The sequence below is a fragment of the Scomber scombrus genome, chromosome 13 (assembly GCF_963691925.1).
Source record: "Scomber scombrus chromosome 13, fScoSco1.1, whole genome shotgun sequence".
Classification (NCBI taxonomy): domain Eukaryota; kingdom Metazoa; phylum Chordata; class Actinopteri; order Scombriformes; family Scombridae; genus Scomber; species Scomber scombrus.
This window is the reverse complement of record NC_084982.1, coordinates 21,452,940-21,480,015: the sequence shown is the minus strand read 5'-3', so window position 1 is coordinate 21,480,015 and position 27,076 is coordinate 21,452,940. Positions and strand designations below refer to the sequence as shown.

The following is a 27,076-nucleotide window of genomic DNA, read 5'->3' as shown; positions in this document are numbered from 1 at the left end:
ATTTTTGTATTGGTTGGGCATTGTAGTTGGAGGGAAAAAGACACAATTATACCTTAAAATATCATTTGAGCCATCCAGTGACAATAATCCACAATCCTCTTCCATGCCAAAATGGGCTCCAGGAACCCATTCAGGAAAAATGATTTAGAGGAGAACATATTGTATGATGAGTTTTCTGTAAGTTGTTTTCTTTTCTTAGTAATGTATGTTTCGTTCCTTTGTATTTCAATTTTCCAATTTCCCTTTTACATGGTGATGTCATTGGTGTTGTGTAAATATTTGTTTGACACTTTGTGTCAAAAGGGGGCAATGTGAGGGATTTTTTGTGTTGTGTGGGTCTTAACTTTTGTAAATGCCTAAGCCTCAGGCATTTTGTTAAATCAGATAAGACACCTGGTAGTAAAACATACAGTTCCTGATCTAGTAGGGGGTCAGCAAAGGTTATCAGTATTCCTTTGGTTGGTTTCTGTACGTTATTACTTCATGACTTTGTTACTGTGTTACTTTATTACATTATTGCCTTCTCTTATTCAAATTTCCACTAGGAGTTACAGTATAAAAAGCTGAAACTGTTTGTTGTTCATTAGAACGACTCGCTGACTGACACCTGGGTCTCGACTGAAGGCTAACTGCCGGTGGGGTTCTGCAGAAAGAATCAAAGTTCAGCTCCGACAAAGGGAGGACAGGATCCCGCCTGACGTCATGCACAGGTGTCAGAAAACTGCGCTCCATCTACTTTGATAAGTGAGTACAGGGTTATGAATCTTTGCTCTATAGTAAGTGTTTGATACCTATAGGTAGCCAGCGCATATAATTCCTGTCTGGTATTGGCTGGTTGGGTCCCAGAGTCATTTAATTCCTGTGTGGTATTGACAAACTAGTTTAAATGTAGGCCTAAAGATTAGATGTAGTTATATATTAGATGTGCACACAAATTATACTATATACACGCGTTATATTATTATTGTTATATTCTTGATAACATTGTGTGTGTGAAATTTGCGAGAGGGTAAAGGGATATTTATGACGCCTTTATAGCCCCATTTCCACTAAGGAAGTTCCTGGTAAAATTTAGGAGGCGGTACCTTTACAGGAACGTCCTCTCACTCAGTCCTCTAGGCCACCCCTTTTCCACCAAAGCAGTTCCAGTGCTGGTTCTGGGCCAGTGCTTAATTTGGAACGGGTTTTCCAGTTTCGACAGACAAACAAACTGGCTCTCGCCAGAAAAACGGTTCCAGAGTGGCACCAAGTCTTTGCTTGGTAAACAAGACCGCATAGTGGTGAATAGATAAGGAGTGAATTATCCCTTGAACATTTGACTGATGGTGAAATTCATACACATTTGCGTTGTGAGTTTGCTGTGCTCTGCCAGCTAACGTTAGTTTAATAAACATTTTCAAAATGTGTTTATGGTCTCAATCGCTAGTTTAAAGCCTTCTTCAATGCAGTATGATGTTCATTTGTGAAATTTTGGCCTCCCTGATTTTATATTTGACAATAAAGCAGGGTATGCATTAGGGCGTGCCTACGTCGTGATTGACAGGTTGATTGATTCACAGGTTCAGGAGGGCGGACAGATAGACTGTATGAAAATAGCTGTGAACATAGCAGTTTTGTGGTTATAGTTAGTCGTAACAGCTAACTTGGTTAGCATCACCAGGTTGCCGGTGTAGACTGTGGTAGATCCAGCCCTCGCAACCTCCCCCACTCCCCCTCATGCCCCTCCTGATGCCCATATAAGTAGAATCCGTGTTTTTATTTTTCAGGGCATGCACCTGAAATTTTCAAGATGGCACTGCTCAGATCCGAAACTATTGGCCGAACGGAGTACCTACCCCGAGGCAAGGACTCTCTTAGGCCCTGTAAAAGTTCTGGGAAATTGTCCTTCTGGGGAGGTTCCTGCTATGGAGACACGCACCAACGGCCCCGGCCCTGTAAAATTACCCCTAAGTTCCCGCAGTGAAAACAGGGCTAATGTGATCATAGTAGAGTTTAATCCTGGAGGGCGAAAGATTAACTGAGATCTCAGATAGCATTGTTGAAGTAACTCAAAAAACCTCCCAACCCTATGGGGCCATCTGACTGGGATAATGAGTATAAGGAATGCATTAGGGGTGGAATACCAATGGTAAAAAAGTTTATCACACAGGTCAGATGATCCGCAACCACCCTAAAACAACTCTGAACAGTGTTCATAAAGTGAAAGATGCTCAGCAGGAAATCATCCTCCACAGCTGGGAGCTGGAACTGCAGCAGGAGCGTAAGGTGATCCTTGAGGAGGTTCAGGATGAAAGAGACCAACAAATGAAGAGGTCTGAAGCAACACCTTAGCTTTAGAAGCTTCAGCTGGTCTGCTAGGCTGCAGATGACAGAGGTAGGAGCTTCCTTCATGACAACAGAGAAGACTGATGTCTGCTGGAGGTGACATGAATTGGGTCATTGGGCTGAAGACTGTACTGCGTCAATGCCAGAGGAATGGGATGAAGAATGAAGAACATCATACCTATCACCTGGTAATGTGTCTGTGACTATTTATGTAAGCTTCAAATCATGCTAGTATTTGTCATAAGAAAAGTGAACAACTTCAAGTAAGAGACTTTGAGAATGTATATCACTCTGTTTTTACTATTACTACTGTTATAACTTTTAACTCTATGTAATTACATTTCCATTATGTGTATTCCTCGCATGCATTTGTATCAAGTTGTTTCATTTTTATTTATTCTCTTCTTTTTTTTTAAAATCTATTTTATTTCACTATGTATAGCCTATTCTTTATATTTATATTTTGCTATCTTAGTATGTATAGTTACCGTATTTAGTATAGCCTATTCTTTATATTTTGCTATTTTAGTATGTATAGTTACCGTATTTAGTATATCGTAGTATATGTATCGCCACTATGTGTCCGTGTAATGCTGCTGCTACACTGTAATTTCCCAGCTTGGGGTCAATAAAGTATATCTATCTATATCTATATATATCTATCTATCTATCTATCTGTCTATCTATCTATCTATCTATCTATCTATCTATCTATCTATCTATCTATCTATCTATCTATCTATCTATCTATCTATCTATCTATCTATCTATCTATCTATCTATCTATCTATCTATTTCAGTTGTCTTATTGGCTTGTCAGTCATCTGTGAAGCACTTTGGACTGCACTAAACTGTATGAATAAAAAATAAAGTTTGATTGACTATTGATTGAGTTATTAATTGATTGATTAAAGCAGTATACCTATAAGCCTACTATGCTGTATGTGTTTCTTGAATACACACATTTCTGGAAAATTAATAAATGAATGATGGGCAGCTGGATTGATTTTAGGGAACATTTTGTTTAGCGTATGTAAATAGGCTTTTGTAGAAATTGTCAAGTTCCAATTGCAATTCTTTGCTAAAAACTAGAGCCTGACCAATATATCGGCCAATATTGGCCTATCACAGATATATCGGTATCGGTGTGTCGATATATATTTTTCTAAAAATATAGGCCTATAGGCTGCATTTTAAGTATATTTGAACCTTTTTTCTTAATTTAAGTTTAATACATACATATTAAATTCCAAGTGAAGTTTACTGTTTCAGAGCACTGATGTAATTTTATAAAACTATAATTTATTCTTCAACTGTACATGCCTCTATTACATATATGTTTGTCGAAAGTGTTTCGTAACCAAATTTGAGGGCAATATATGTGTGTCTATGTATGTATTATATGATTAACAGACGATATTTTCTTCCTCCCTTATATCGATATCGGCATCGGACCCAAAAAATCCAGTATGGGTGGGGCCCTATTAAAAACATATAATTTTATCTGAGTAAAAGAAGTTTAGAGCTGAGATTTACGAGTTGAGTTAGAACGCAGCATGAAAGTTTTCCCTTCATCCCAAAGACAGACCCGACAGCACAACACCCCCCTCCTGTGTCTTAAATCTAGATAGCAACGATTTATTGACCGATTATTTGATGATACCAAATCTGGGGTCAGTTTGGCGTTTCAATACTGAAGATTAAAACCACTTTTCTGCGTAATTTTATAACAGTTTTTAAGGGAGGGGGTTTGAAACATTTCTACTAGCCCATTTGCCTGACCGTTAATTTAGGGAAATATAAAGTCACGGGGGGGTTAATTTACAAAGATTGCCGTTAGATTACTCCTGCAAACATCACAGACAGATAAGTGAACAATCATAATGCACGAAATACAACATATCGCTGGTAAATTTGCCATTATTGTTAAACTCTGACGCAATTTTGTCAACTTTTAGCCATTTGTGGACTATACCCCCCCCCCCCCCCCCCCCCCCCCCCCCCCCGCCAACACAAGTGTAATGACCCAAATAAATTCAGCCCTAATGCGCATGCGCTGGTGCTATAATTTCCTCTCCACTGTCTGGAACTGATTGTCCTAAATATATATTATATATATATATATATATATATATATATATATATATATATATAATTTTCTGTTTTCACGGACTGTTTTTGTTCATAAAAAGGACTTCGGTGAGTGGCTTTTCGATGCATTTCAATATTATTTAGCGGTGGTTGTGTGTGTATATATATATAGATTTACGCTTATTGAGGCACTACGCCAGGAACATAAAAGGAAGCTGGCTGGAGTTAGCTAACACTACACCGGTGTTATGTCGAATTATGTTACCCCCTCAAATATGGTTCCCCTCCTGTTAAAGTTGTGTCTCACAGCCGCGGTTGGAGTTAGGTTATGGTTAGCTGGTTGGGGTTAAAGTGAACTTGGGTTTAGGTTAAACCATAGAATGTATGTGGGTTAAACACATCAGAAGACCACTGTTTGGGGTTTACGGAGAAGGGGAGACACATATCGATGGGGTAATAGATTTCGACATAACACCGGTGTTCACTGAAGTCCTGCGTGGCTGTTCTTGGCTTTAGCTAGAAATGCTCAGGACTGTCACCGTTGTATGTCTTTTTTTCTTTCTTTTTTCCAAATATTAACCTAACGATTACTTTTAGAAATATGTTACTAATGTCATGTCGTTTGTTAGATTCACATGATAATAGTTAACGTGAACTAAAATTAATGCTGGTATGAGTAGACCGACTGGTTTATTTTACCCTATACTGCATGTGTGATTATACATAAGCATTGAAGTACACCCACCGTTGACTCCAGTGTACAATTATTTGATTAATGCTCATTTAAAAACGACCACAGTGTCCTCAGGAGGAGGTGATGGCTTGAAACTGTTATTTTCAGCCACTTACACAGCCTAACAAAAGCCATTTTTTGTCACCCACCCTTAAATGGATAGATGGGAAAGATACAGATGATTATTATAATTGTGGGCTGATGTATTTCTGCTTTTCTTTGTGTTCTCCAGAGTGTTTTTTATGAATAATCAAAGGCAGCAGAAGCCTACACTAACAGGCCAACGATTCAAAACACGAAAAAGAGGTGAGAGACACTAACTTCAAGACATCACACAGTTCTGCGCAGTGGAATTAAAGTTTCTATAGTCTTTGATCCTGTCAGTCTAACCCATTAGGTCTCCACAGGGCTTCATGAAGAAAACTTGCTTACTTGTCTTTCATTTTGCTGACCCTCAGATTTTGGGTGTACACATGACTCCCATGCACCACTTTACTCTCAATCATATATTCAATATGGTAGGCGCCAGTGTCAGCCACTAAATGATGTGTACAGCAACCGGATTTAACTTGGCCCAAACTGTTATGTGGCAAATAAATATATATGAAGGAGTCTTGTTTTTCAGTACCAAATGAAGATGAAGTACACACAGTAAAGCAGCAGCATTGTGTTAGTGTTTTAACCTGTAGATCTTAACTCCAATACCACATACAAGGAAGACAATTCGCAAATCTCCTAATGTTTGACCTATTTATGATGTTTTGGTATTTCATTCATAATGTCATAAGATCATATGTAAGTTGCAAGGCTAAACTTAAGTGAACATTTGTCTTTTCAACAGATGAAAAGGAGAGGTTTGACCCTTCCCAGTTTCAGGAAAGCATCGTACAAGGTCTGAACCAAACTGGCACAGATTTGGAAGCTGTCGCAAAGTTCCTTGATGCCTCTGGTGCCAAGCTTGACTACCGACGCTATGCCGAGACTTTATTCGACATCCTGGTGGCCGGTGGAATGCTGGGTAAGAGGCGGGGCTCGATCATATTTGTTCTGCCTTTTTATTAAAAAAAATGTAAAAGTTGCAATTAAAACAACGTCAGTCCATTGTACAGCTGAGCATTATCATCAACCTGACAATTGCCAAAAAGTGGTGGAAGTTGTGTGTGGATTTTGGTATAAACTAAAATCGAAATCCATTCATTTTTCTGCAATCATAGAAACAAAATTGCGCACAGTTTAGTTTAGTTTAGTTTATTCAGATCCCCATTAACTATTCTTCTTGGGGTCCATATCTCTGGAGGTAATGCTTAAATATGTTTTTCAGCCCCGGGGGGATCCATGGCAGATGACATGACCCGCACAGAGTTCTGTCTCTTCAAAGCACAAGAGGACATGGAGACCATGCAAGCATATGCGCAGGTGAAGTTCAGTCTTGAACTGTTGTAAATGTTACTGCGGGGAAGTTAAAAATCTATTCTAGTAAGTATTAAAAAAAAAGTTCTTTTCTTTAGGTCTTCAATAAGCTCATCAGGCGCTACAAATATTTGGAAAAAGGATTTGAAGAGGAGATCAAAAAGGTTTGTTTTTTAGCTGGAGGCTTCTTTAAAGGAACACAGTCCTAAACCTGTTCAGGTTTTGTGTTCTTGTCAATTTTATTATAACTCGAATCAAAAAAAAAAAAAAAAAGTCTGTAAATATGTCTGACCTACAGGATTGTGTTAATACTGTATGTTGCTCTTTGGCAGCTTCTGCTGTTTCTCAAGGGCTTCACAGAGTCTGAGCGCAACAAGCTGGCCATGCTAACAGGGATTCTGCTGGCTAATGGCAATATCTCTGCGTCCATTCTAAACAGCCTCTTCAACGAGAACCTGGTCAAAGAAGGTACGCACTTTTCTGCCTTGTAGGATTTCCTAGTTGTGTTTTGTTACGCAGATGAGGTCCACAGATAAAAATAGTTGGAGTGTGTTAAAATAAGCAGATTTGAATAATTTAATGTCTTCTTGAAGACTTCCTCGCCTTTATCAAACATTTTAAGGGTTGAGGTGTGAATTAACATACATTTACATCATCATATCTGCCTAAATGTTTCACTGAGAGTATGAAGATTTTCTAACCCCCAGTAAGGGTTCACAAATCGGTACACTTTGACAGAATTGCAGTGAAGTCCTTGTTAAATCAGTGTAGCAGTCTGAGATTGTCAAGTCAAGTGGGTATGTTCCAAAGTTGCATTCTTTTACAATTTTCCCTTCTTTGTGTTAGACTGCTGAAGCCTCATTTTAGCTTCAGCTGATTCATTCTTGCACAAATTGAGGACTGTGAATTTTGTCCCCATCACTTACATTAAAGTGGCCTCAGCAACATCTTCACAGCCAGTCTGGAAAGCAGGAATAAATACAGTGACAGTGTTAAATGTGAGGAGTGATTAATGATGCCACTAGCAGAGTTACTTAGCCATGTTGTAATAAATGATGACTTGACTTTTTGTTTCTGTTGCTGACATTTGGTTTGATGTGTCAGGGGCTTTTACACCTGGGAGTGAGCTCTGTAATGATCTTGTCCACTTCACATTTTCAAACTGTGTTGACTGATACCTAAGGCTGCAACTAACAATTGCTTTCAATATCAATTTTATCTGTTGAGTATTTTCTTAATTGATCGTGTTGTAGTTTGGTCAATAAAATGGTGAAAAATCATGGTTTCCCAAAACTCAAGATGGAAACTAAAATGTTTTATTTTTGTCCCATCTAAAAGTCCAAAACCCAAAGATATGTTGGCATTTTTCTATTCATCATCTATTATTAATTCATTATCAGAATAATTGTCAATTCATTTTCTGTCGATCGAATAATCGATGCAGCTCTACTGAAATCATATTGTATTTCTTTTAATATAAGTGTTATTTTCTATGCCTTTGGTCCACACCAGTTTTATTTATTCTTTGACACATGCATCGTTTTTCCAGTTAAAACCTGTCTAATTGCATTTTGGAGTTGTTGTGTTTACCGATGTCTTATCAAAGGCCTAACGTTATCCTGGCAGGTCTGTTACTAACAGCTGACTCACATTTGAATGCATTTGTTCAGGTGTTTCAACATGCTTCGCTGTAAAACTCTTCAAATCCTGGCTTTCTGAGAAGGACATCAACTCTGTCGCTGGCAGTCTCCGAAAAGTTGGCATGGAACACAGGCTCATGGTGAGAATGACTTGTCAAGTAATTTTAACAGGTCCAGGTGAAGCATTATGCTCTATAGTGTAAAACTCCTTACTCATGCGCAAACATTTTTTAATTGTTTAGTGGAAATAAAAGTTAATGGTTGTTAATTTAGTAGATTTTGATATTCAGTACTGAGGCAATGAATGAACAAAGGTGTCTTAATTGTTAAAGAAGTCTTGTCTGTTGAGCAGGATCCGTCTCAAGCTTTGACTGTGTGCTATTTCAGGAGCTCTTCCCTGCCAACAAGCGGAGTTGTGAGCACTTCTCAAAGTACTTCACAGACGCAGGCCTCAAGGAGATTTCGGACTTTGCCAGAAACCAGCAGTCCATAGGTGCCCGAAAGGAGCTGCAGAAAGAGCTTGAGGAGCAGATGTCACGCGGGGACCCCCTCAAAGATGTAAGCCTTGTTAGTTTTTCAGCTTCTTTTACCGGGTCCAACATTTTTTTTTTTTTTCACATCACTGAGGGGGCGGCACTTAAAGTTGCTTACTTCTTAACCTCTACCGCCTTTTGTCTTGAGGAGTGCAGCAGAAAGAGATGCAGTGAATCAATGACAAGTTGCTGAAATCCAGTCAACTTGAACATATTATCGGCTGCCGCAAGCCTCTATATCCTGCCAGGGTTCTCATACCTCAGACGTCTGCAGGATTTGATAAGCAATAAGCCTCAGCATATGCTGGCCGTGGTTTGCCAGCTATGCCAATAATGTGAGTTCATTTCTGGGCTTGGGCCTTACAGATCATCGCCAACATACGAGAGGAGATCAAGAAGAACAACATCTCCGAGCAGATGATGATTGGACTAATTTGGTCCAGTGTAATGAGCTCCGTGGAGTGGAACAAGAAGGAGGAGCTAGTCACAGAACAAGCCATCAAACATTTAAAGGTGACCCCCTCGTTACATGGCTCCATTATTCCGACAACACACACTCAGAAATAAGAGATGTACTTAACAGAACTTAGATGAACTTAGCAGAGAGGATAATTAATTTACTAACCATCAGAAAAGTAGAATTAATGAAAGCATTAAGGGAATAGTTTTACCAAAGCATTAAGGGAATAGTTTTACCATTCCTAAACTCTACAACAAGTCTTAATTTTCCCTGTTTGTACATTTTCAGCAATACAGCCCACTGTTGAAGGCCTTGACATCCCAGGGTCTCTCTGAACTCACTCTCCTGCTAAAGATCCAGGAGTACTGCTATGACAACATCCATTTCATGAAAACCTTCCAGAAAATAGTTGTTCTACTTTACAAAGGTAACTTATTGTTGTCCATGAGGCTCCTTTTTTCCCCATCCTCAAAATTTCTGGAAAAAGTAGATTTTTGTATTGGGAAGCTATGTAGGCACGAGTGAATGATGCCAGATGGCCAGAGATTATAGCCAAAAGTTTGTCTTGATTGATGTCCTCAACCTGCCTGGCGACATTTGTATATCAAGCACCTGCGTACACATCTGTGCTGTTGGCTTCATGTTGATTAAGATTTTTTTTTTTTTTTTTTTTTTTTTTTTTTTTTTTAAATGTTTATTTTGTTTGTTTTTCAGCGGATGTCTTGAGTGAGGAAGCGATTCTGAAGTGGTATAATGACGCCCACTCAGCCAAAGGAAAGAGCGTTTTCCTTGAACAGATGAAAAAGTTTGTTGAATGGCTCAAGAGTGCAGAGGAAGGTAAGCACCTCGCCCTCATTTTTTTTTCTGTATTTTTCAGTCAGTGTCTTTTTTTTGGTTCAACATCCCAAATTTGCCAAAGAGGGTGGGTTTGCTTACAAATGGATACAACTGATTGATTCTTTGTATTTGTCCCTCGAGCTACTGTTCTTCCAAGATGTCTCGCTTTTTGCCCCCCTTCTAAATTAATGCATCATTGGTGGTAATGCTTAATGTATCTAGATGTTTGTGCAAAGTGCTGACAGACTTTTTTCTTTTTTCCAGAGTCCGAGTCTGAGGAAGAGGAGGCCGACTGAGAAACCTCAAACTACTATCCTGATTTTGTATTTTTACATCAACATAGCATCAGATGCAATAGAACCGTTGGTTTTTTTTCTCCCCCATTTTTCTCTTCTACCTCCTCATCAAGGGCTTTAATAGTTGTAGTAATAATTGTTTTAATTTTAGACATATTTTTCAGTCTGACTCAATACTTGTACTCTTCTTTATACTCCTTCAGGAGCCGGTCACAGTGCCACATTTAGCTAAATAGACTGAAACCCCTTTCATGTAACAAAGGGGGATTTTTTTTTTAAACGATTCTCTTTAAAATTAGCCAGTTTGAAGGCATATTTCACAGCTATAGTATTTAGTCATGGAACTCTTGACACTCAAGTTTGCCAGAGGTCCGTCTGTATAGCCACGATATCTCTGCCCTGTTAAAGCCAAATTTGTCTAACCTAATTTTACATTTCTGCCAATTACGTGACAACTTTGAATTTGTTTTTAGATTATTTTTTATCATCGGTGACGGACGATGCCATTTTAAATGGCAATGGTGACAGTGGCAATGCCCCCCCAAAAAGGAATTTTAACAGTTTTGTTCTTCACATTTTATGTAACAGAACCATAAATGCTTTGCAGTTTGTTTCTGTTTTTTCCTTTGCCACACAGTTTGACTTTTTAAAAGAAATGGAAATAAATGGTTTTCATTACTGATGTATTTATTATTGCTGGGTGCAATTAGTCATGTCAAATAATTTACAGTGTGAGAAATCATGCATAAGCATCCAAACATACATGTAGAAATCCATCATTTGTGCCACAGATCAACCTGTACACACTCAAATGTCCATTGGTTGGTCCCGTCTAGCCTCACCTAATCAAGTAATTACGAAAGGCAGCCTGCTAGCATGACCTGAGGTGCAAACAACGATCTCATTCACTGCACTTCTATCCTACTTACTATGGTAATTATGGTTCAGTGAAGCATGCAGAAATGAAAGTGATATGGTGATTCAAGATGTTATGAAAACGGAGGTCAACGCACATACACTAGAACAAGTAATTTTACAAAGTCTGAAGAACAGACCGCTCATTTTAATGCTGTGCTGCAAAGTAGTTGTGAAATCTTAAGTGGGTATGTTTAAACCCATGCCTGGCTGGTGACGTTACATTGTCAGCAAACTTGGTTCTGACATCCCTAACAAACCACATTTTCTATATTTGATTTGGGTTATTTTTATTTTTTTACATTGGTAAGCCTGGGCTTCAACCAGGAGCGGAAGCATGACCATTATCTCTGGAAAAGACGTGTGCATCCTTGAGCTTTTTTGTGTGCTGTAATTTCGAGAGGTAAATTATTTAGTTCATCTAAGGCAAGTACTCGGGCTTTGAAGGTAAGAAAATTCACGTTTGAAGAGGTAGCTGAATGATGCATTGTGAACCAGAACTGGTCACATTTTCTCTAGTGTGCTTTACAATGACTTTGCTATGTAAAAAGGCTAATAGTCCAAGCCAGCATGCATAATGCAGAGAAATGCACTGTACAATACAGCAGAGCAGCACAAAGATTATCGGCTGATAATCTGTTTCGCTCAGTACCAACAGATGGCAGTAAGTCCTTTAGAGATGTTTCCTCCTATTAAAGCCTTAGAGCGAAGCTCAAATAGAAAATGCCATTTTGAAGAAACAAGACTAGAAAGACCTATTAGGCACAGGCAGCACTACAAAATATCTGACACCAGTATTTTTCTCTGCCTCTCTGTCCCAGGAGGATTTGTTTGCCTTTTGGTTTTACTTTGTCACTCTAAAGAACATGAAACAATTTGGGAGACTGACATCCAGGCAAGAAGAAATGCAGCTGCTTGTGAGATTTGTATGTGTGTGTGTGTGTGTGTGTGTGTGTTGCTGAATGGCAACGATGCCCCCAACCCCATCTTTTCCTGTGCCAAGCATTGGTATTATCATCTTGGTGGGACTGTTATCTGCTGGTTACCAGCGCTGCCTCACTTGACACCACACACTGAGCTCCTCCCTGCATGTCATTTTGTGCAGGCACAGAGTATCGCTCCATATTGAGGAAGGCTCCACTATAATGAGCTGTGCACACTGTGCCCTGACACATCTGTTTGTTTTGCTTATCTGCCATTTTTAAGCAATTACTCCCAGATACACAGCAGGTATCTCAAAGCTTACCTGTTTTTATCACAGGTGTATCTCAAGGTGTGAAAAGTTGCTGGTGCTGAACATACTGTAGAGACATTTTCTCCCAATGACAGCGAGGCTGGAGGTGTCTTTATTCCCTCTGTGACTTTCCATACATGTTTTCCATCTCATCACCCTGCAGCATTAATGACAGCAATATGTGGATTTTTCTTATTTTTGACATTTTATCATTAATTTTTTTTTATCAACAGTAAAAACATGGTCAAAAATGGAGGAACAGAGCATTGACTTAATTTATTTTTGGAAATTTCTGTCTCAGTTGGACTTCCTGCTTGAACTGAACAGAACAGCACAATGTGCCAGGGAATGCCAGGGGAGTTGTGGAGAGCAATTATTCTGGATTTCACACTGCGGCTTTGGTCAGTAAACATGACTCAGACTGCAATGCAGAACTCATCTGAATAATGCTGTCAGAAAACAGAGGGAGACAGGGCAGCGGTTCTTTTGAATGAGAGGAGAGAGACTTACGATAATTACCCAGTTTTCAACAAAAATACACCCTCCCCTCCTTACCTCCCCCACTGTGGCGTGATGTGCCAAGCACAAAAGATGGTTTGTTTTTGTTTTGAACAAATTGTAAGTGATATCTGTTTGCTTTGCATTTCAAGCAGCAATTGTGTCGCACGCAGACCCATTTTTTTCTGCTCTGCTACTTTTGTATTTATAGAGGACCACTCTAATGCCGGGCTTAGCACCCAGGTGAAATATGGAAATGAGGATCAACATGTTGACTCACTAAATGCTGCCAATTTGTTCTCGGATCAACTTTTGCCAAACACCCTAAAGCAGTGCAGCCTCCCAAACTCGATGTAGCCATATTACAGTGTGGACAACTGAGCACCTCTGTGACAGGAAATTGCAGCTAAGCTCTTAAAACCAAGAGAGCTGAAGAGTTTTTTGGGTCATAGGCTGACACCCGCTGTTGTCTGTCAGCTGTCCCCACTCAGCTCATATTGGTTTCTGTCCCTGGAGGTATAACTGTGCCATCCTCACCAGCTTTGTCTTTTGGAAGCAGGCAGCACATAGAATATTTTTTTAATATTATGTCCTGGAACCATTATACTCAAGGTTATTAATACTCCTGTACTCCAGGAACAGCTTAATTAAAGATGACAACTTAAGGTTTGAAAGTTTTAGACCATGACTACTATGTGATGGAAACTAATATTCTTATTCTCTGTCTTATATTGGTTTTGGGCCTTATTTGTCACAATACCTACATGTATTTAGCAAAATTAAGGTAATAATAGAACAATTCCCACATGAACCTTAGTGATATTTTGTTAATTTGTTGCTACAGTAATCATATGAAGGTTTTGCAGATAATGAGTCTTAGTTGACACATCTGTTGATGTGCTGGCAGGCTATATTTGTATCAAAGCTTTTCATATAGTGTGTCTTAGAATGACATTTCCTCTGTCACAAACGAACTAACAGATATAATGTAAAAGGAAGGCAATGGGCCAGATCATACAAGTCCAGCTGCAATGGTCTGAGTATGCGCTAACATACATACTTTCCTTTCAACATCAGTGGTCCCAATAATGTCAGAGATAAAAGGTGTTGCATTTTTGTCAGCTCTGGTCCAATGACTATATGTTTCTTCAAATAGACTAAGACTAATAGACTAATTAAAAAAGGAATATTAACAGTGAGAAAAGGGTCATTTCAAATTACCCAACTGGAGCTAATGTGCTTCTCCAATAAGTCAGACGCTATGCTGTTTGCATATGCTGCACCACGCTATTTAAAAATGAGGGGCCAAAGACAGAGATGCAGCAAGAAAATGGTTTTGCTATCCCTAGAAGGAAAAAAAAAGAGTTAAAAGACAGTTTAACAAACAGTAAGATCATAAAGATGAGCACTACAAAACTGGGTGAGAGTACAAATAATTCCAAGGGTGAAACGTACAGTCTTTGTAGGCAGGGTTGAGTCAGATGGTGGTAAAAAAAAAAACAGCCTCAAATAAGAGAATCTACGCTCCCTGAAAGCCCTTCCATCAGCTTAGGGGGACCATATTGAGTGTATGAAATGGCCTGGCTCTGAGAGTCCAGGGATTTAGCAGCTAAACTTGAGTCAACACTGAGGCTCATCACAAACATCATTACTTTCTCTTTGCCTGTCCTTTTCCCTCTTCTGTGGCCCAGGTCTGATAGCTGTGTACCAACGACTAGGAGCAAAGGGATGGATGGCCTAGTTTGATAAAGAATGATTGACTGGAGGACTGCTATTCACTGGATACAAGCTAGTTTCTTACTCCATATCCAGAAAAAAAAAAACTCTTTGATGAGCGCACATTATTACCATCCCACCTGCTGCAGCTCATGTTTCTTATTGAAGAGTTTCCACTGATCATTCATACATCTAATCATTATCATCACGGCTTAAAAGGCCACTGCTGGAGGTGCACATTCGGTTGGTAATGTGCAAGAAGTGAACGGGAACTTTGACAGAGCCGTCACGGGAAAACCAGAGCTACATCACAGCACTTTGGCTGTGACAAACCGCACTGATAACTTGCAAATGGAATGAAAGTTTGCATCTCCAGAATGTTTTTAACAAGTCTCCCTGGAGTGTGGTATAATGACTGTAACTCTGGAATGGAGAGAGAGTGTGTGAGTGTTTGGTCTGCATGCAGCTCTCAGCTTTCTTTTGCCCATTTATGCACCAGTGGCTCTGGGGACACAGACAGGCTGTGGAAAGACATGAAAAAGCCTCTACAAAACTGTTTGTTTTCGTAAGGAATGGCAGAGTAGGGTGGAGGAATCCACTTAATATTAAATAACTACTTTCCCCCAGTTAGGTTACACTTAAAACATATCCAATAAAACTGTGCAAAACGTAAAGAATATCGACATTTTATAAAAATGTAATTAATAAAACCTCACTAAGTGCAGATATTATATATATAGCAACAGAAAACACTTTTTACAAGAGTAGTCTCGTCTACAAGTCTTTTTCACTGACAGTGTATTTGTAAAAAAGTGCTTTGTGTTCACATATCCAACATATAATTTTAATTTTGCAGGATTTCATATTTTAATATATTTTTCTCTCAAAAACTGTCAAGAATAAAGCTTCTTCCAAAGAATAGCTCATACAGAAGCAATAACAATTTGACATTGCTGGGTAACTACTGTTTTTTCACAACTTTAAGCTTTTCCAATACATAAAGGATTTCTTTTTTTTATAATTACTCAACTCATGCAGGGAAGATGATAGCCAGTAAAAAAAGATGTGAACATATACATTAACTACCAAGAAGGTTTTGTTTGATCCAATTAACGTCTTTCATCTTATTTCTTTCACATGGTTAATATGGTAATTTCAGCCAGATTGTCAGCAGACTAAATTTTATGGATATGAAACAGATGTGTTTTAAAGAATTGAAATAAATTATCACATCGCCAGGATCCAAAATGCACTTACAATTAGCTTCTTCATTTGCATGATACAATTTATCCAAGACAGATATGGAGCCAGTGAAGTTGAAATAAAATGGTTTGTACAGTATGAAGCCTTTGTGTTGATGGATGAATATTTTGCGATTAACACACCAAATCGCATTAATTTTATCAAGCTCAGATAACAGTTACTGATACAGTATTTTGCTAAGCAAGTTAGGCTGCATTTAGCAGATAAGTTTCCCAGGTGTTTTTTTTTCTCCGTCATGGATTTACTGCCTCAAGTTATGTGGAATACCAAATTAATTACTAAGATGTAATTTAATAAAAAATCTCTTTTTTTTATATACAAAAAATCACTTACTGTTCACTGCTAGCTTTCACTTCATACAGCACTCGATGTGTGATATGTATCCAATATGTGGTTCAATTTGGTTTTTAGCTCTTTTTGTGGTTATAAAGGACATTTGATGTTGTTTTCAAATAAATTATACATTTCTATTGCTTATCACTATTTATTATTTGGTTTAATGTCAGATTGTGATCTTATCTAAATTGTGTGCAAAAAGTTATCGCAAATAGGCTTTGTAGGCATTGTAGGACATTTTGTAGAGAGGAAATGGTGTGAATTCAACTAGTCAACATTCAACAAATCAACATTACAGTGTCTTTGTATCTTCAGCTATTTCAAGAAAAAGAAAAGTCAAACCCAAAATGATACATGTTCTTCCCACTGAAAAGGCGTCACATCTCCAAAGAAGAAGCGTTTTAACCTTTGTGGCAGTCACACCCTCACATGGGAGTAGCTTGAGTTATGTAAGAGTATGAATTGGTGTAAAAATGGTGAGGTGAAGATGTTATTACAAAGCTTTAAAAAATGGAGAGGTGAAGTCACGGGTCTCTCTCTGACTGCTGAGGGATGGTTGTCGCCTCCTGACATTAATGGATTCCTTCACACCTCTTTCAGATCATCAGTCTTCTGCACCAAAAGTGTTGCACTTATCCTTCACCTGTGTAGGTCCATGTGCTTGTTGAGTGACGGGTTACTTCTGCGGCACAGCTTTGAAAGTCATCCATGAAGCTTTTAATACATTTCTTGTAAATATTATATTTGTATAATAGTAATTTGTATTGTATTATAACATAAACTGTGCATCTGCAGCTGAGGTTAAACTTTGGATTTAGACTCAAAATGCTCTTCATATTTTGCTATTGGGGAAAAAAATAATCCACATTTTGAGTCCTGTCCTGGTTGACAACAACAAAGACAAACTTCATTTTATTATTAACATTTTCTATAGAAGGAAGTAGGAAATACTCAATAGGCTTTACATGAAATTCAAAATAAATGAAAGAAAAAAGACACAATCACACAAACAGAAAGGTAAAATGGATATTCTTTATACTATTCAATACAATACTCATTCAATGTGATACTCATCATTAAAATATTTTTTTAAAGGATGAGGCTACTTTTGAAAGAGGTGTCTGAGCCTATCTCAAGTCCTCTGAAAGGCTATCATAGCAACAAGAAGCAGAAACTAAAGGTTGCTTCACAAGATTTTGAATAGACACTTGAGAATTGTGTAGTGCTCATAGCTTTAAAGCTTTTTCTCACACATATTGAGGACAAAGGACATTCAGTACTTTATGCAAAGCGAGAAGCTAACTGTTCATTCTAGTGCATGCTGGAAATCAGTACACAGCAGTGATTTAAGGAGAGGTTCAATGTGCTTTCTTTTCACAGTCCCTGTTTTAACTGGCTTTCTGAATGAGCTGCAGCTGTCCGCTAGACTCACAAGTCAGTCTCTAAACGCTCAGCTCAACTAGAGACTGAGGACAATCTCCCAGCTTTTGTTTTTAAAAACTGAGTGCAAACAATTAGAGAGTAAAATGAAAAAATCCTGCATTGCAGAACTAATCCAAAGTCTTTAGGGCAGCCTTTCATATTAGAGCATTGATATGCAGTTCACTACATTGTATAATGGGGGGAGGAGCATCATTTCTGGTAAGACGTGTCCTTGACAAAATGTTATGGGTGTAGGTTTGTTAGCGGCCATTCTCGAAGCCATTAAAGCAAGTACCTTGCATTTAGAAATCCCTAGATGACTAGTAAGTGGGGAGATCTCTGATTGTCTGGTATCATGAGACCAGCCATCCCCCTATCCTCTGAGGAAGACCAGAGAAAAGGCTATTTTACAGGTTACAAAAACATGAGCAAGACTCTCCAGGTCTGGTTTTGATTAAATCTCAAATTCTTTCATTAAATGCTAAAAGGATGATCTTGTAAAATTGAAGTTGGCACAGAGAAAAACACTGAGATGTATTACTTCATCAGTTGGTAATGAGGATGAACCCAAATTTATTTTCTTCTCACCCAGTACCAAAAACTAACAACTCCATTTTGTCTTCATCCAAGAAAGTCTGTTCAAAACAGTCAGCATGCTGGAAATGAATATTTTCGTATTTTGTGAATAAGAAAATCACTCTTGGGAAGCTGGGTGTATTTCACATTTTGCCAAAAGCTAATTAAAATAACCTTCCACACAAACATGTATTCAATCACCTTTAATGTTGTATGAACATTATTTTAATTATGTCTTGCTGTGGAGAGTACAGAAAGTTACGTTTTCTATTTTTAAATATTGGTAAGACAAAGCCTGTTGGACAAGGCATGAAAAAATTCCAGACAGGATATGTTTTATTATGTTGTAAAACTGCTAGATACCAAATAACCATGGACAGAAGTTAAGTAACATGCTGAAATCTCTGTGAGCTACACACAAAAAAACAAAAAGGTCAATACTATGGTGATGCTAGAAGGAGGTCAGTGGAGCACCAAGGTCAGACGTATTCATCCTTTGCACCCATGCATATTTCTACAAAGTTTTAATATATTTCAATGTGAACCAAACTGTTGAACCAAATGACCTTTAGGCCAGCAATGCCACCCCTATAGAGCCACATCACTAGCTAAAAAGGATGCACAGGCTCACACTATGTCGGATGGGTGGGAAGGATCAGAAAGATTCCCATGATAAAGATGACATATGATGCTTTAAGTAATTGTTTTTACTGTCGTGATGTTGGATGTTCAACATATTAGTCAAAGGTCCAAAACTTGAGGTGAATGTATGTAAAATGATCCCTACAAGTAAAAAACACAGACTTCAGCCTGCTCTAAGAACTAAGCAAGGTTCACATTGAACACTCATACTGGATTCGATTTGGGCTTGTATTGATGTATCCAAGAAGTTTCCATCTTGAGTAAAGAACCAGAAAAAGAAGCAAAATCTAACTATTACTTTTTGTTTATGCCTCAAGAACTACAGAGGGACAGATCCCTGAAGCTGGCCAATCAGAACAGAGTGGGCTCATCATGAGGGGGACTTAAAGAGACGGTGCTAAAACGGCCTGTTTCAGACAGAGGTTGAACTGAGGGGGCTGTGCAAAGGACCAATATAATATATACGAGAGAGTTTTTTGAAGTGTTAATCCTGAAGATTTACAAGTGGAGCCCTGAATACAAGTATAGAGACTGGAAATGTGCATAATATGTCCCGTTTAAGGACTTGAAAGTGTTCACGTCACCTGACAACTCAGGAAGCTTGTATGATTACTGAGTTGGTTGTATGAGGATTTAAAATACTGTGCATTGACAAAATTACATTATATCTATCAAGTTTGGGTTTGGTAGACTTTGACTAACGTGAGCTTAGATTTCATGTATTTCCACATTATAGAGTGCCAAGTTATAGATAAGTAGACCTGTCATAATTATGACATGTTGACATGAACTTGAACTGCGGTAACTTGAGGATGACATGAGGGCAGCACTAGTATAGCCTATCTTGCTGAAATGCTCCTCTGGTGCTATATCAAGAGCTGACTTTAAACTTTGACCTACTTTTGGACATAGCAACAAGAAAAAAGAATTAAAGATTAATATGACATCAGATAAAATACTGATTTTGATTTCTATCCTTTTACATCATGCAGAGAAAAGAGGGGACAGGGCAGAGTTGAAGGTTATTTAGTATATAAAAGCCTGGAGAAAAGCGTATCCAAGATACATCATATCAACATCTCTACTGTGATAATGTACAATTCTGAGAAGAGCCCTAAATGACACATAATGTTAATGCATTTGCTGAGTTTGTAGCTGGTAATTACGGGAACTTGCAACTAATTTTCCTTCTGTGCAGATACACATGCATTTCTATATGTCCACACACAATATTTCCTGATTACCCTTTACCATTTTTCACCAGCATACTTCAATGCAATTTCCTTTATAACAAAATAGAATAAATTGACCGATTAAAACAAGTGAAATATGAAAATGAATCAGAGAATAAAACATGAAGGCGATACTGCATTTGCGAACCTTTTCTAATTTGCTACCAACTGCACCACCTGCTACAGTAAAGCCTTCTTTATTCTCAACTTTGAACAACCAAAACAATGAACCAGTAGATTGTGGGATTAAAGCAAATGTAACCAGGCTCATATGTGCTTTGAAGTAAGCACTGGAGTATTTTCCTGTTTGTTTAGTGCTGGTTAAACTCATTAAAAACCTGTCAGTTTTTAGGACAGGTTGTCAGCAGAAGATAGAGATTTAACTGCTACCTGAGGATAATGAACAACCATACGCCAAATGGAGCATAATAAAGGTATGTCTAAAGGTTTTATTTTAGGACATTATTTAGATTTTTCTAAAATGAGGAAAGCGCATGAAATTTTCATTGATTATTCGAGCTGAGGTTGTGATAAAACAAAACAGGAAACTGAGCAACATTGTGAGAGAAAGTGGTGATTATACTTAAACTAGAGGAACATTTTGCATTTACAGAGGAACACTATCTTTATCTACTACCAGAGCAATCATATAAGTGGTGCTGATACTCAATTTTTATTATCAATACAGACATTTTCTGCAGATATATTGCTTGGTGTCCAAATGTAGAGACACATGTTAAGAGTTGAACTACTTTATTTATATAAGCATGAATTAGAAATGATATAGCAACTCTCCTTTAAAAATAGCAAGATGATGAAATCACTTGTTCAAATCACAATTCACAATTCACTTGGAATCAGAGCAGTGCATGCAATTGACTGATGAAACAGTTCTATAATACAAACAATATGGTGAGATATGACTTTTGGCACTATTGCTTTCATGTGATGCTCCAGATTTTTGTCATTGTTGATACTGCACAGAATAAACACAATAAGGACATTTTGCCTTTGTCACTGGTGAGATGAAAGAGGTGAAAGACATCATGCTTTATTGATTTCCCCTTTCACATATGAGGAGATGAAGAAGAATAAACAAGGCAGGGAAAGATTTTAGGAGACTGCCAATATTGTGGGGCTCCTGCTCAATATCAGGAATATGTCCATGATATTTTGTACATTAAGTGTGTTTTTTTAAGCTTCGTCAAAGACTCGAAGAAGGTTTTATTCAGTGGCTAAAATTTAAATTTCTCCCAACTTTGATTTCACAAGTCATTCCACAATTCAACCACCTTCATGTTAACATCTAATATATCTGAGTAGACATATTTTTGTGACTGAGAAGTAATTAATCATGGTGAACACGGCAGTGAAATATACTGGAACATGGAACAATGTTAGCTCTCTTTTATTGCAGCATCTAACAGAGCAACCAGAGAGAAACTGTAGAGATTCAAACTGTAGGTCTCCAAACTGTGCATCCCAGCTTTGATATTTGCTCATCCTCGGTTTATCTGAGTCAGAGTTGATTTGCTCAGTAATGTAATGCATTTATAGTCACACGTGAGACTTTAATTTACACTGATTTGACAATAACGACACAGTAATATACACTTCTAAAACAAATTTATTACAGATTGAATCAGCTTTTCAGTCTGACGTTAATATCCTTGAACGCTGACTCACAGATAATAAATTACTACTCAATGAAACTAAATCTCACATTATTATTTTCGGTACTTGGCAAAGCATTACATTCAAATCTATAGCTTATTCATCTGTTATTGCCTATCTTGATAGCAAATGACTGAAAAGAGTTGAACACAATAGATAACTGGGTCTATGGTTCGACACTGCATTTTCATTTAAATGCCATATTAATCATATTGTGAAGAAAAAGCACTTTGGTATTGGTGATCTTTACTGATCCAGAAGAAGCTTGTGTAACAACTCATTTTTACCAATGCTGAATTATGATGTTTTGTATCAAACTAATCTTTTTATACTCAATAGTTTATAATAGACTGAGGTTGTGCTCTTGGTTGTCCTTTCATAACTCATCTTTGACGGCAGCATTGGCTGCAGTTTACTTTTTATTGTATACATTTCAGTTACCTAATAAACAATTATAGACTAGACTATTTAAAACAGTTCATGGTACCTTACTCCTCCATTTATCAATTGAGACAGTCGACACAGCTATTTTCCTGTAGTCTCTACGTCTAGAGCTGAGAAAGCCTTTATTTTTAAAGCTCCATCAGATTGGAATATAAATATTCAATCCGTATCATCTTTCCACACATTCAAAAATACTTCTTATTATGAGATCAGTTGTACATGTCTTTAATAACACTTCTATAATTATGCATTATAACTTTATTATTTTATTAATGCTGTCACTGACATTAACATTTTTTTTTGCTAATGAATGATCCATTTGCTCTGCTAGTAGTATGATCTCCTGATTTTATATGTTTTATTATTTGATAGGTACTGTTTTATTGGTGTTGTTGTCATCTGTCATTGTCGTTTAGGGACCCCTCTCGAAAACAAGACCCTACATTTCAACGGATTATTCCTTATAAAGAATTTCCAATATAAGAGCATTAACAGCATCTCTCCTCAGACCCCTCAAGTTTAAGAAACTTTCAGGGATCACTGAGGAGATCTCCAGAAGAGCAACCTGTCTCTGTTCTTACTTTACAAGCAAATATGGTGTATTGTTAGTGGCCCCCAGGATTTTAAAAAAAAGTGTTGAAAACCTATGATTCAATGGGGCTCTCACTGTTAGGGACACAGAAAACCTTTTAGAAGCTGTGCACTCAATGCTTTGCTTTCATGGGTTACTCCCAAAGCGCTCCCTCACCCTTATACACAACAGATATGATGCTGTTCTTGGACTTCACCACTGCACCAAAAATCAATCTAACTTAAAACAGAATACCACTCTATTATAATAAACAAAAAGTGTGCAGCTATTGAGTTGCAAGGTAACAACAGGGACCTGGGCCTACTTCCACTTTAGCCTCACTGCTCAAATAAATCTAACAAACCTGTTTTTAAAATATAAAAAGAGGATTGTTTTTTATTGTTATTTGCCAGTTGGTTCCCCATTTACTTTTTACAAACTCCATTTTTTCATTATTCCATTTTATTCATTTAAGATATATGGCATTCTCTTGTTGTTGTGGTATTAACAAGGGCTCTCACTGGGAACTACTTGAACTCCTGTAATATCCACCTTGGAAATCTTCAAGGTAGAAAAGATTAGTAATGTCATGTCTCACTTCTCTGTGCAGGCACTTCACAGCCTGGTAAAAAGGGTTAGGAGAACCTTCTATTTATTTGAATTTATTTCAATTGTATTTGACTGTCACACAAATTACATTACTGTTATTCTTGTACATATGCATGGGTGCTTCAGACCTCAGGAGTGTTCATACCAAAGCTGAATTCATGTCACTTGCAAATATGAATGGGAACCATCAACACAAAAATATCAGACGGGACTTAAAAAACTACAATTTAGAACTAAGGCCTGTAATGTGAACATAGCAATATACTGAAGAGCTCTTCTGGGAACACAAGTGGCTGTTTATCAGTAAAATAGACCACACATTTTAAACGTGCGGTCGTCAATTACAAGCAGAAAATTAACTTACTCTATAAGTTAATCAAGCATCTTTTTGTAGGCTTCTACAGAGGTTTAAGGGAAGAATCTTGTATTTTACTGCAGCTCCAGACATATTTTTGAAGCCCACTAAATTAAATGAACTGCATTTACACAAAGTGTATTTTCCAGATTGTGATTTTGATATACAAATGTACAACATTCAATAGTGTGGAATTCAATAGGATTTTCAACAACATTGTTAGGAATTGATCCCCCAGCTCCACCTTAACCTATTTGTCCAGGTCATCCCATTCCACTGGATCATAACCAGACCATTAATAGGCATTTTTACAATAATTTTACAATTTCATTTGATTAACTTTGTCCATTCTTTTCTGATGCTGGGGTAGATGGATACAGTAGCAGCAAATATCTGACAAATGTGTACAGACTAAGTGATCAATGTTGCAAGTCCCTAGGACTCCAGACCCTAAGGAGTGTTTTTTTGACTTGCAAACAGGTCCACCTCCACTTTCACGAATCAATTCCAAATCTTCTACACCGCCTCAGGGTGCAGCGCCCACTTATCTACCAGAGGGCCACTTCTCGGCATGAGGTCGGGGCCCCTGTTTTTCCGGGTGCAGAGGGCTGAGCCTGTGTGAAATAGAAGAATAGTTAAGCTCTATTCACTGTGTGGGAATCACAATGAATTTTACAGTTTTACTGTTGGTTGTAAAAACCAGTGAGCGGTAAGAATTATAAAATAATAAAACCATGTTTGAGGGTGCTACCAAAGCAAAGGAGCACAGAAAAGACTGGTTATTTAAGCCTGAAATTTCAGCAGCAGAGTTAATCATGAGTGGAATGATTAATAACAACTGCAAACCCCTGCTGATGTATCATTGCCTTTTTGTGCAATTAAGCAGTAAAATTACTAAAAATTACTGATTGTATATTGAGTATAAAAGAGCACAAGGCGCATCATTGGCATGAAAAGACTGATAAGGGAAAGATGGATTTAATATATGAAATATAAAAACAGTATAGTTGTGAAATTTAAGCCTGACAGCATTATTTGCTTTTCACTTTACGTATGATGTTTTTTCACTTGAATACAGGAGACAGCCCTTTTCGTATGAGCTACACCCCAGAGGGCCTGACTCAGCTGAATAAAGATGTCTAAAAATCTTGTCTCTTCATCCATAGCATGAGGAATTTGAATTAGAATAACTGTTGCAGCTTGAAAGCTAGGTAAACGTATCGAGAATCAGAATAACCGCTACTGTTAGTGCCTCAGCGAGCACTTAACAAGCCCTGATTTATCTCTGCTGGCTGATAGGAGACAGTGGGAGTAAGTCACGCAGACGGTGTGTATTAAAACAGCTGTATTGTAACTCCATAAACCACAGAACAAAGCAACAGTGAAACTATAACACACACAGGGATACACAGATGTGAAGGCACCAACACACTCAATGGTAAAGTCATTCATCTATAAAATTGGCATAACAGTGGGCATTTTATCATGAAATGTTTGCTGTTATGCAAATATTTGTCAGATTTATACTCTTCCAAAAGAATTACACTGGAATTCAACTGTTGTGAATTTGTTACAGGCTCTGCGAAAACTCCTGCTATACCCTGTACATTATTTTCCACTGCTATCGGAAATGTGAGGACTTTTCTTAACTGTATGTATACATATCCAAGGTTTTTTTGAACATGTTCCTTTTCAAGACATGTATACATTTAATCCTGCAGACATTACAAGGTTTGAAGGTATACTGAATGACACCCTTTAAAAAGCACACAACAAGAAGGTCTGGCTAATGATGTCATCACTGGTACAGAATGAAAGTAGTCTTGGCCTTGAAAGCCTGGCAGCTGGGCATCGTCATATTTGCTCTTCTGTATGAATAGAAGATAAAATATAATGCCTAAAATGGAAAATATGGAGATAAAAGATGTAGAGCGTTCCCTCATCAGTAAGCTTCCATGACTATAAGGGTGAAACTCCCATCTCTATGAATAAAACATCCTCTTTCCAAAATGTGCACTGGGGCCAGCATCACTGAATACATCAGGGTTGATCAAAATTTAAAAAATGTACACACCCTGTCTAACGCAGTGTGATTATGATCTACATCAGATAATAGAGAGGAAATACATGTCTCTCCATATAAAAACTTAATATGTGTAATTGATGAGTAGGATGACTCATGCTTTGCCTACATTAACAAAGAGCAGATATGATACAAGCTGGCCTTGGTGTAAATTATTCTATGCAAGATGAGATTCTTTAATTCAAATGATAATCATTGCTACATCTTTTGCTGCTGTCGGTTTCACTGCTTCAAGCTACTTAACAGACCCCCAGCTGAAAGAAATGCTAGATCTTGAGTGAATGGAGCATTAGTGAAAGTTCAGTCAGGAAAACTGTCTCTTGCATGCATAGGGTTGTAGTTATATTTCCCATTTTATCCTGCCATTCACAGTGATGGTTCCTCTCACATGTGCTCACTTATAATCTCATCCATCAAATAGCACAGGGACACACCTCTCTTGTTAGCCTCATCATTTTACTGCTGTCTAGGTGAAAATATGTGTCTCTTTCTGCCTTTAGTTCATTCATGCTGCTGTTATGTGCTAATCTGTCACTGTGCAGGTTGTGGTGTGCTTCACGATTTGGCTAATGAAGTGGTCTGTGAGACACCAGTTTGAAATGAGCCCCCTGCAAACTTGTCTCATCCCTGGCCTCCTCATATGTGTCGAAGAACCTCTATCTGCCGCCAGGAATAGTATTGATAGAAATAGAAATAAAACAACAGTCAACATTGTTATTCTACCCGAGCCATTCTCTTTACATTATTCCTCCACTGAAAATGCTATATAGCTTATTAAGCTAGCTGGTCAGGGCGCAAGGTTTTCTAAAGTCAATACTACAGATACTTTCAAAATCGTTCTAAGTCTTTCACAGTGGCATCTTTTCATTTTAAAGAGTGAATCCAAACTGTGTTTTGCAGTACATCTCACATTTAGCTGTAGGAACAGTCCTTTCATTTTCAATCAGGTTTCCAAGGACCTTTCCCGGATACTTTTAAACCGAGTTCAAGTTCCCTCTCTTCTTCACCTTCTTGATGACTTTGTCCAGATAGACCCTCCACACAACAAATGTAGCTCCTTGGTGTCCAAATTGAAAGGCCTGTTTGATTATCTGGGCGTCCCCCTCTCTGACGAGGAAATGATTGGTCCATCTATTCACGTCGAGTTCCTGGGTATTACTCAGGACACACAATAGAAATGA

At 37.9% G+C, this 27,076-nt stretch overlaps 1 protein-coding gene across 2 annotated transcripts; it reads left to right on the top strand.

The window, feature by feature from the left end:
* Window positions 1-727: 727 nt before the first annotated feature.
* Window positions 728-11,003, top strand: LOC133993164 (eIF5-mimic protein 2-A-like). Of its 2 annotated transcripts, none has more exons than XM_062432031.1 (12): window positions 728-744; window positions 5,382-5,455; window positions 5,991-6,167; window positions 6,471-6,565; window positions 6,658-6,723; window positions 6,892-7,027; window positions 8,230-8,339; window positions 8,587-8,757; window positions 9,099-9,245; window positions 9,481-9,619; window positions 9,907-10,029; window positions 10,294-11,003. In XM_062432031.1, the coding sequence occupies exons 2-12, from the start codon at window positions 5,392-5,394 to the stop codon at window positions 10,323-10,325; spliced, it is 1,260 nt and encodes a 419-aa protein (XP_062288015.1). In that variant the 5' UTR covers window positions 728-744; window positions 5,382-5,391; the 3' UTR covers window positions 10,326-11,003. The 2 variants fall into 2 exon arrangements, with proteins under 2 accessions (XP_062288015.1, XP_062288014.1); XM_062432030.1 differs by lacking the exon at window positions 728-744 and adding an exon at window positions 4,393-4,524.
* Window positions 11,004-27,076: the final 16,073 nt, after the last annotated feature.